Genomic DNA, 11,318 nt, shown 5'->3' on the forward strand with positions numbered 1-11,318 from the left:
GTTTCACCAGAGCAGAGTAGAGGGGGAGAATCACCTCTCTCGATTGGCTGGCTATGTTTCTTTTGATGCAGCCCAGGATGCAGTCAGCTTCCTGGGCTGCAAGTACACATTGACAGCTAATGTTAAACTTCTGGCCCACCACTACCCCCAAGTCCTTCTCCTCTGGGCTGGTCTCAATCCTTACTCCTCCCAGCCTGGATTCGTGCACAGGACTGCCTTGACCCAGGTGCAGAACCTTGCACTTGACCTTGTTGAACTTCATGCAGTTTGCACGAGCCCACTTCTTGAGCCTATCAAAGTTCCTCTGAATGGCATCCCTCCAGCATGTTGATTTCAGCACAGTTTGGTGTCATCAGCAAACTTGCTGAGGGTGTACTCAATGCCACTGTCCATATCGCTGACAAAGATGTTAAACAACACTGGTCCAAGTACCGAAAACCCTTGAGGAACACCACTTGTCAGACATCTCCGTTTGGACATTGAGACATTGATCACAACTCTTTGGATGCGAACAGACAGCCAGTTTCTTATCCAACAAGTGGTCTATCCATCAAATCCATATTGTTCCAGTTTTGAGACCATATTATTATATGAAAATTATATATATTATACTATTATATGAATAATAACAACTTTGAAGTTGTGTCATAGGTAGGATAAACTGAAAACAGAAAGTGGAAGTGTCTTGGCCAATGGCACTGAAGTTGGCACTGTTTTGCAGAACCAGGATCAGAATGGGCTTGCCAACCCCCAGCTCACATTCTCCCCCAAGACTCTCTGCGCTAACTGCTTTAGCTACAAGGAGCCATGGGAAAAGCCTCATAGCACAAAGCATTCAGAAAAACTGCTTTGCTTGGTGAGGAATTGGATGCCAAGGCTGGCAGTGAGCTGCGCAGCATGGCTGGTTGCATGGGTACAATAGACCTGTGAAAATGTGCAAACACATCTGTTCAGTGGTGTGGAGGGGTTGTCCCTCATCCCAAACAGTTGTTACTCCTGAGACACCTGCCTTCCTCTTTGGCCCAAGGGTAAAACTTGAAGTCAAAAGAACCTCAGTAAAAATGACAGGGGGACAGCAGCTTGTCATGCTGCAGAGACTCAGGTTCAGGAAAGAGGTTCAGCAGCAGCCTTGCTAGAGACCTGGACACCAAAACTTGAAAAGTGTTGATGCAGCATAAATGGCCTTTAAGATCTATCTTACTAGTGCAATGTCTCCCTGTCTTTAAAATAAAGCATTTATATGTGCTCATCAGAAATGCCGGATGAACTTCTGGCCTTTCCTTAGTGGCTAATAAAAAAACATACACTTCAATTTCACTTCTTAATGTATCAGCTTGAGACAGATATGGATTTATAGAAATACAAATATACATTATAGTTCTGAATGCATTTTTTGTTGAGCAATCTATCCACAACCCTAATCTGATTTGTTAATGCACTCCTCAAAAGCACTCATCAAATATTCCGGGCGAGTACATTCAGACAGCATTGCAAACTCTTTGCTGTTCTTTATCTGTGCTGTGAGTGTGCTCATGTGGATCATACAGAAAATTATTGCCAGATGTAGAAAAAGAAAATGCAAGTAAAATACAATTAATTTCTGCTGCAAATTTTAACATTTTTTGGTCGGATAACAGCACTAGATATGTCAAAATAATTTTAAAATATTGGGTGTATACAGGAATAATGGTTGTGCAATGTAATGCTATGTGCTGTACAACAAATGAAAAATTTATTCTGAGTTATATTTGAGAGGCTTGTTAATATGTATGCTCTGGAGTAAAATAACTGTTCTTGGTGACTGAGAGTATACTTTGTAACACATCATGACTGAAAATGTATTCATTACTTTGTCCTAAGCTCAGTTAAGTGGCCTTCATCAGTAAACTAGGCCTCTTTCAAGTTGCTATGTACTTTGTTCTATGTCACAAATCAATTTAGTCAGAAAACAAAGTGAAAACTTCTTTAAACAAGCCAAGTTTTATGGAGAAACAGCTCCAACATTCTCCTCTAAACAGACAGCAGAAACTACTGGCGTACAATTCAGGAATGACTGAATCAAGCAATTTTGATTAGAGTAACTTTCCAACCATGATAAAGTTTACTTTTGTTTGTTTGGCCAACAGTAGAGCACAGAAAACAAGTCTAGATTTTTTGTAATTATAAAAATTTATTGAGAATTTGTACAGAAAAAAAAATAACCATGTACAGAGGTAAGCACTGCTCAGGGAAGAGGCTTGGGCATTTTACAGTCAATGGTGTTTTATAGTAAAAACTGAACTGTGTAATGTTAGGTAAGCTCAGTGCCTAAGAGATAAAATATTTGTTTTCCCTGTTCAGACCACTCTTTGTGAAATTGTCCCTTTAGGAGTCTCCAACCTACAACAGAAAAAAAGAGAGCATTTTAATGTTCTTCTAAAGAAAGAAGTACATAAGGCTATGATGACATGTTGATAGTGTTCATACATAGATACACTAGTTGGAGATTTAAAATGTATCATTTACAACACATGAATACAAAGGATTATTTCTAATCACAAGACTACCCATTTACCTATCTGTTAAAGGAAACAGTAATGTGGAAGGTATATGAAAATCAAAGTGCAAACATTTATGTGACAAAATGGTAAACAAAGCCAACTTCTCTACGATGCAGTGGGCTTAACACTCCAGCTGCCCATGTTCAGTGTTTGAAACAATAACTGTGTTCTGTTGTAATTTTAAATATCCCCTCGTCCCTGTGGTTGAACCTGTTTGGCGCTGCCGAGGTTGTGCTGCTGTCCATCTACTGATAGTCTGTTGAACGGGATGATTTTCATTGCAGTTTTCTTCATGGAGTACCACCGGTTACGCCAGGTTGCCCAGATAATTCCATTGTCATATCCAGATGGACCAGCATCTTCCGATGTGTACACACCGTCTAAAAAATACCAGTCAGAGCAAAACAGTTAGTTGCTTTCTAAAATAGTTACTGTGTCCATACATTTTCTGGTATTAACAGCTCCATGGTATTCCTGGGCATGCAAACAGGCCCCACTCACTGCCCTTTTTCCCCTGGTTTGCTTCTCTCAGGGCTGATTCTCTCACTTTGGGCTGGAGAGCAGCTGTAAGATCCTACTGCTGCTATTCACAGTTATTGCAAAGAATGGCCTTTGCCATATGGCAAGACATACTCAATGGAAGTCACTCATATTTTTTTGTCCCTGAAGTGTGTTGTCCTGGGTTATAGGTATTTAGAAGATACTTTACCTATATAATATTTGCCATTGAGGTGGGCAGCATGACACCTATTCATCCACCATCCAGATCCATCTTGCTCAGCACAGTTGCCAGCGAAGTTATCATTGTCGTTATCATAGGTACTGAACCGCATGCCATTATGATAAGTAAAGGACTTGTCACTTGGATCATCTCCAAAATCAAAGCCATCAAAGGCATCCCCAGCTTCACCACCGATAAAGTAGGCATAAGTCAGTCGATACTTGTCTTCTTCACTGCCCACTTTGAATACAGCATAGTCAGCAGTGCTGTTAACAAAGGAGAATGGTGAATATGAGCATGCTGCATTCCCAGCACATGCATGAATGAAAAATACATAGAAAAGACATTTATGGCATCCTAGCATATGAAAAGGAGTTGGTCTTGCATGACTGTGTGCCTCAGTTCACTGACCCACATCCAACCAACTTTTGTGATCCAGTATCAGACTTTTTCTGACTACTAGTCTTCAGTGATGTACGAAAGATACACATTATCTAAACACACACATATATATGTCTCCCATGTTCATAATAGTTAGGCTTGTGTAGGTCACATGGAAATTCTGGGCAGAAGAAGTGGATGTTTCAAGAAGAGGAGAGGCAAGGTAAGAAGAGAAGAATTCAGTTGGAAGTGATGTAAAATGATCATCTAGTCCATAGGATGCAAAAGATGTGAAGAAACTTGGAGGGAAGAGACAGATTCCTTATGCCAAATAAACTAGGGCTACCAGGATGTGGCCTCCAGACATGCACATGTGCCTGGCAGCAAGTCACACACAGTGATTGCTGTCACAGCTGTGAGTTCAGAAGCTACAGGAGTGTCCTATGCATGGTAGCAGGCCTAAGGGCTCATCATTTTTTCAGAGAGCTGTACAAACTGACACAGCAGTGGGAGAAGTAGGTTTTAAGCTGTCATATTCAGAAGCATCATGAGTAAGTACCTTTTTTTGCCACTCCAGTCCTCCAGTTCTATTCGTAAGGTGTACGGCAGAGTGGACTGCGTAGTTATTAAATGAATCTTTTCATTGCCAAGCCAGAACTCAGTGGTGTCATCCGGAGACAGATGTCCAAATCCTTCCTTGTACTGAATCCAATTTTTTCTGAAGTCCTCACTCCCATCCAGTCTCTGAGGAAAAAAAACACCACAAAAACCAAAGCAAAAAAGCTCAATAAAAAATTATATGTATCTTATGTAGGTAAATAAAAATTTGCAATAATACTTAAGTGGCATACCCTCTGTAACACTGTCCAGCCATTGCCATATGAGTCAATCTCACAGTAGACTAGGAATGATTGCTTGGCTTTTTGAGGCTTGATAAAGTAAAGACCACTTTTTCTGGCACCTTTATTTGCAATGTCTTGACAATCTGAAGTAAAGATAATAAAAGGGTTGTTATTAATCTAATTACATTCTATCCACACATTTACATGATATTGTGACTTTCTTAGTGCAAGAAACAGAATTAATCTGTATCGTCATTGTTGCAAAGTTAGCTATTTATTCCACATACTTTAATGTCATTGCCATAAAAAACCTGAATGAAAGTCACAGGAGTTGTGTAAGACGAGGAGGAATTTAGTCTCACACAGAGTTTAAGCAACTTAAATGTAAAATATAGTTATTGCATACAAAAGCAACAAAAAAGGCACTTTTGGAGCTAACTGAATAATTATTTTTTTTCAGATGAGTCAGTAGGAATGTGATAAAGAGTTATCTTCTGTTTGCCCTATGTCTACGAAACCTCTACTCATGTTGTTCGTGTTTAGAATACATTTTAGGAAAACCATATTTTGGCTGAAATAGCCAAAGGAGCAAGCGAGACCTTTGTTCCATCTTTGCAGAAATCTATGGCCCATAAGATTACAAATAACTCATTGCTGCAATGCCAACAGTTGATACTTGTAGCTGAATAAACCTTTCACCACACAAGAAGCATTTTGCACACCTCTTCCAGTTGTTTCCTGTATTTCAGCTGTGTCTTTACATGGCTCCTGACAGTGTGACTCAAGCTGGGCAATCTTCTGTTTCAGCTGTGCAATCTTGTTGCTGTTCAATATATGTGTGTCTGTCAACTGTCTGGACAAGAAACATAAAAATGGTTTGTGGTTTCATCTGTTTATGAAGATGTGATACACATTTCACTGCACCTGTGCCTCACCTCTGTAGCATGCTGCTACACACACCCCTGTAAAAGGGGGTGCCTCTGTTAGCATTGATATTTAAAGTTGAGGAAACTAGCCAAAAAGAAAGCACACACTTAACCTTATGCAAAACTTGACTGTAATCAGCAACATTCAAATCAGTAATTAATGTATGACTGTTTCTTTGTTCTCTTGAAGGAGAATGATAAATTATTCCTCTTAATTATGATACATTTGTAAAACATAAATGTTGTAAATAAACTGCTGCAAGTGTCAGAATGTCTAACTAGTCTTTGGTATAGTGTTACAGAATTGGTGAGTCTTATAGATTCAAGTCAGAAAACATCCTTAAGATTTAGAAAAGTTAGTGATTTTTCAATTTTGTTTTCAATGTCAATTTACAAAAGACTACCTCTGAGTTATAGTAACTTACTATTTATATCAATGCAACTGAGCTTATTTTCATGCATATATACAGCAAAATTATCCAGAGTGAATGACTGTACAAATAGTCCACACACTCTGCATTACAGCACAAACTCATATTAATAAAATCATAGAGTGGTCATGGTTTGGTCATGGTCATAATAAAATCTCCAAAGGTCATAAAAAAAAAAATTAGAAGTAGCTGGCACAGCAAAAGAAACATCAACAAAATTATCTCCATGCTTCCTGAGATTCTTATCTTGCACTTCTTGCACCATTAATGGCTTATGCAGATGAGCGGATTATGCAGATCACATCTTCATGACCCTTCCATGTTTTGCTAGGCAGCTACTAATGACAGTGTGGGCACAGTGGTCCACATGAGCATGAAAAAACATTTCTGAAGGAGCCTTAGCTGCACTTGATAAAAGAACAGAAAGAAAACAATCTGGATTGTCAAGTGGCATAAAAGGTGGAAGATACCTACTGTATAGTATTTTCATGAGACAAAATAGTGTTTTCATATCTGATAATTTCTTCAATTATTTTCTTGGACTTTTTAGTAAAATCATCAATTGAATCTGTGAAACAAAGGTACAAAATTATTGCAATTAGGCCAATTACAAAACAAGAGAACTACATAAATGATATTTTTCATTTGGGTAGTGGTTTTGATATTCTTACTTGGTAATGTCTGCTTCTCTGGAGGATAAAGGCTTTGGATGTGTTGAATCAAATGTTCTGCTGTTCCTGTGCTGTTACTAATTTGCCGCAAAATTACCTCCATTTCCTGCAGTTCATTATCCATAGTAAGATGGTATTTATTGAAGAAATCTGTAATACCACAGGTCGTTGGGCAGTAACTACCCTAAAGAGAAAAGAATAATAATTGGCAATGTTTCAGGTAGCAAAAAGGGAAAGCAGAATATTTGGGCAGGGGAATTTTCAGGCACCACTTCTACAAACGTTTGTGGATAAAAAAGTTCAGGCATTTGCCACTTTGGCTGCAGTATTTGCATTTACAGAGCCAGTTTATATTCACAGTGTGTGTAGGTACACACACATAGCAAGAAAAGGGTGCATGCTGTTACTTGTATTGTCTTCTGGATATGTGCTTTTGTCAACAGCACAGCCTCCCCTGCATTGTTACCAAGCATATACCTCTATTAATAGATAACAGGTTTAAGTGTAGTGCATTTAATAAGGATTGAAAACAACAATGAAGATCAAATAAAGTTAGTTATAAGTGATAAAGGTAGTTAATAATCAGTGTAGGGAAACTTTATTATTAGACTCCTAAGATAAGAAAAAATTGTTCAGGTACTTACAAATCGTTCATCTAAGATGCAGCAGTTATCTCTGGTAGCAATGTACTGAAGGGAAGAAAGACCATTTTCAGTGAATTTTCTCTGACAGTGCTTTCTGCACCAACGTGTTTTCTAACACTGCCCCTTCACTTACCGCCATGCTGGTAGAAAAGAACAGGGAGAGGAGAGGCCCCAGGGGAGCCCAGCTCCATAACCTCAGCACCACCATGTCTGTCCCTCCGCTGCTGCTGACTGCTCAGTACAGTGCTGCAGAGACCAGCCGAGTAGGTTGCTGCTACCACGGGACAGCAGGGGTTTAAGAGAGCAGGCTGAAGCTGGGGGCGGGCACTGTGAGGTGGCAGGAAGAGGTGGGGTAGAGGGGTTGAGGTGGATTCCCAGAATTTGCACAGATCTCTTACTCGTCCCATTTTCAGAATCTGCTTCCCACTTAATTAGCTTGTTCTCTGCTCCAGTCAGATCTCAGGGTAGGCAGAAAGGTGAGACAAGTCATGGAGATGCTATTTCTAGTAACATGAGCATAAGGAAACTCATGCATTGCTTTGGGATGGGGCTGGCAGAAGTTTAATCCAAACAGGATATGGAAAAGCCACAGTAGCTATCTGAATTCTGTGTAACAACTATCAATAGCCTAACAATAAATACCATTTCACGGTTACGTAGACTTTCCTGCCACGGATCTTGGTGTGCTTTGCAAAGAGAATTGTCACGGTTTTCCCTATTTTGCAGATGTCAAAACTGAGACAGAGAAAGGTCTGAAGTCATGTTGGGCATGGCGTATGTGGAAAAGAAGTCTGTAGTATTTATCATAGGCAATGAAAACATGAATCTTCCCTATCCTTTGAGGTTCCACCCACATGTTGCCAGAGATAAATCTGGGTATTTATGATGCTACAAATCAAAGTTGTTGGACACTTCTGTGAAGCTGAAGCACCATTCGCATACAGTATCATGTGATGAGACAATGTTGAATTGACTTCAATACATGATTGACCAAATAATGAAAAGAATGCTAGGACTGGGGCTCACTGGTAGATTTGTTGTCACCTTTGTGATTTCAGTCAAATTACTTCACCACTGTACAGCAGGATGGATTTTTCAGTTTTGCTTAATAAGTATTTAAAATCCATGGACAAAAGCATTCTGTAGAACCTGGAAGTTATATTATCACAAAATTAGATATGATTGTGCTGTGAGTTCCTTACCTGTCCTCTTTGCATCTGGTCACATCAGGTTAACCAACTGCCAGGCTGCCAAAATTCCTTTCTAAAGAATGACTGATTCTTGAAGTTTAGCCTTCCAAATTTGGCATTAATTACCTTCAAGACTCATGTGCAGGAAGTGCTTCTTTTATCCTTACTGATACAAATAGGACCTGGCTCCCTTTTACATGGTTTGTTCTGTTTTCTAAAGAGTGAAAATAAAATAAATAAAACAGGGTAAAAGTCTACCTTCCCTAGTGTTTTCTATTATTGCTTCATTAGTGCAGTTAACATAGACTCAGGAAACTACCAGTGAATTTCCTTGCCACTGCTGCTCAAGTATTGCTTGATCTTGCTTTGCTGCTTTGCTCCAGGTCCAGAGGGTCCTGGAGGTACAATTTCAGTGGCTGTGCACCACTAGGATTCCCATAGATACAACTACATAGTGTGAGTATGTTGTTGGTGTGAACCTTGTAAATACCTGGCTCAGCATCAACCACAGATGTACACTTAAAAGTGCAAGAGGCACATAATGTTCATTACAAGATGTGGTGAATCATGGAACTCAATCCAGGTATGCCTCAACCTTTAACAGAGTAAAGAACACATTCTTCCCTTTTTTCACTAATATAGTACACATAGGCTTGAAACTCTTTCAGAGGAGTATTTGGTTACAAAATACATAAAAATTTGCTTGTGTTCCTAGGCAAGAATTTCAGAAGTCAGAAAAGATGACAGCAGTCAACGCTGGCAATAATAGCTTAATCTTGAGATAAAACACCTAACTGTTTAGAATTAAAACATGAGAATGGCTGTAATTAAATAATTTCAATGCATAAATAGAGTTTCATTGTTCTAGGCAATTGGCTAGTTGGGTGGGTAAAACAGAAGGATCGTTATGCCTACAAATGGGCTAGGAACAGGAAAACTGAATTTTCAGTGAGGTGCTTCTGTTACACAAATTTATCACTGTATAGATTTACATTCAAGAAGGAATCAATTTTAAACATTGATTTAATTATCTACACACTGCATTTGTAAGTGTGGCCTAGTTGTATTTCTGGTTGCAACTCTTGTATTCTTAGTAGAAGATGTGACTATTTAAAGCTCAGGAAATTTTGGTTTGCTTTACTGATTACATGGTTGGGATTTAGCCTTGAATAACTAGTCCTTTCATACCTTTGCTTCCTTCTCTTCTCTTTTATGGTTTCACCTTAAAAATAACTTATTCCTGCCTTTCATTAAGTTGAAAACAATGTGTATTCTTAGTGGAATGGCTATGTAGTATTTTTCCTCCCTTAACACACCATCTTGTGTTGGTTGGTCCTCACTGCAAAATAGCTGACCCATTTACCAAACAAATGTGCAAGAGACCTAGTTGTACCCTGAAATGTGTCCAATGTAATTTGACTGTGTTCATTTTCTGGCCAGTTTTTCTTTCCAGTAAGTCTATTTGCTGATTTGGCAACAAATGATAAACTATTCCTGTAGCACAGGCACAAAGAAGAGTTCTCAAAGATGGTTTACTTTTCTTACAATTTATTTTTTAGTAGATAGTAAAGGTGAATCACTATTTGTTTAAAAGAGCCTTCTTGCACTCAGTTTTGATTAGTACTTTTGTCAAACAGCCACTGGGAGACTATCCAATGCCTTCCCATTATTCATAGTAAATCTTCCCTCAGAAATACAAAATCACAAGAAATATGCCTGTGTTTGGAAATTAGTTCCTGAATATCGGAGTGTTCTTATGGCTGTCTTGGAAAAACAGCTGTGTTTTAAACTTATGAATCATGCATACATACTTTAAAAATCAACTTGAAAATCTGTCTATACCATTTCAGAAATGCTACAGTGATCTGTTCTAACATTTCTAATGGGGCTTTGTTATTGTTTTAACTGCAAGTGTTCAGTGGACTTGACTTGAACTTTTTTTTTTCTGATACTCCAGAATGGGATTTTGTAATGGAAAAAATAGATAAAAAAGCTGAAAACCTCCCAAAATTAAATATTGAAAAAAAGCCTGCCTACTTGCTATCCATAATCAATGTGCAATACCCTGCTTGTACTACCAATAAACTACACAGATTAGTGGATAAAATCCCCTTCACTAGGCCAATCAGTGAGTGAGTGACAATTAGGATGAGAAAGAGATGACTACAAAGCTGTCTAGTACTGAAGTTACGCTGCTAGTGTGCTATAAACCCAACTGGTTTACAAACAGAAGCAAAAAGTGAAAATGAAAAAAAAAAAGATAACGGAACAAATCTTTCTCTTTCAATTTTCAAAACTTGGGCTAAAGGTAAATGGCAACATTTTTTTGCCGATCTGATAGTCTACACTGTGCAACAGCCCTCTTCCTCACCCTTCCTGAAGTGGAATGCCTGGAGAAATTGTGAGTCAGCAAAAGGCAGTTCTCAGTTGCTCTGCCTGGAAGAGGCTTTTCTTTCTTTTTACTTATGAAACCAGTACAGATATCGCTATGCTTCAGCTCAAATACAGGCTGTAAATGGTTTTGCTTCTGAGGGAATTTATGTGTATGAAATTTATGAGATATGAAATTCATGTACTTCGTGTCAGCCATGGTTTTCCATTTTGGAAAGAATTAATGAGATATTTTGCTGTATGCACACTGTGAATACAGAAAAATCACTCACTTTAGATTGTATTCTTATATAATGATGGGATATTATTAAAAATTTAAGCAGGGAAACTGCACTCATGAATGATTGCTAAAAGTCATTTGGTTTGTGACTCATGTTCTGGTCGTCATTTTCTCCAATACTTTTTCTACAATATAAAGTGATGTAAAAGACCCTTTCAGTTCTGCAAAGAACACCCAATGGTTATTTTGTAGCTGATGCATCACGCTTTAATCAGCAGTTCTTATTTTTATTTCAAGTATTATTATAAATTTTCAGAAGTATTTAATAATCAAAAAAGCCAACAATCAAGACAATTCATCT

At 38.4% G+C, this 11,318-nt stretch overlaps 1 protein-coding gene across 2 annotated transcripts; it reads right to left on the reverse strand.

Moving 5' to 3' along the window:
• Nucleotides 1–2,150: 2,150 nt before the first annotated feature.
• On the reverse strand, nt 2,151–7,429 carry FGG (fibrinogen gamma chain). Of its 2 annotated transcripts, XM_051619062.1 has the most exons (10): nt 7,290–7,429; nt 7,157–7,201; nt 6,513–6,696; nt 6,316–6,409; nt 5,207–5,337; nt 4,494–4,627; nt 4,202–4,386; nt 3,250–3,527; nt 2,751–2,920; nt 2,151–2,379 (listed from the first exon to the last, which is right to left on the reverse strand). In XM_051619062.1, exons 1-10 carry the CDS (start codon nt 7,362–7,364, stop codon nt 2,365–2,367), a joined length of 1,311 nt encoding a protein of 436 aa, XP_051475022.1. In that variant the 5' UTR covers nt 7,365–7,429; the 3' UTR covers nt 2,151–2,364. The 2 variants fall into 2 exon arrangements, with proteins under 2 accessions (XP_051475022.1, XP_051475021.1); XM_051619061.1 differs by having other exon boundaries at nt 2,151–2,920.
• Between the last annotated feature and the right edge of the window lie 3,889 nt (nt 7,430–11,318).

The sequence above is a fragment of the Apus apus genome, chromosome 4 (assembly GCF_020740795.1).
Source record: "Apus apus isolate bApuApu2 chromosome 4, bApuApu2.pri.cur, whole genome shotgun sequence".
NCBI lineage: Eukaryota > Metazoa > Chordata > Aves > Apodiformes > Apodidae > Apus > Apus apus.

Bases quoted from the DNA above. Each gene is read 5' to 3' on its own strand.
- FGG (XM_051619061.1), bottom strand. From the start codon at position 7,364: ATGGTGGTGCTGAGGTTATGGAGCTGGGCTCCCCTGGGGCCTCTCCTC. The intron at 6,410-6,512 runs GTAAGAATATCA...TTTGTTTCACAG, and splicing joins AGAGAAGCAGACATTACCAA to ATTCAATTGATGATTTTACT. The intron at 3,528-4,201 runs GTACTTACTCAT...CTTTGTTAACAG, and splicing joins GACTGGAGTGGCAAAAAAAG to CACTGCTGACTATGCTGTAT.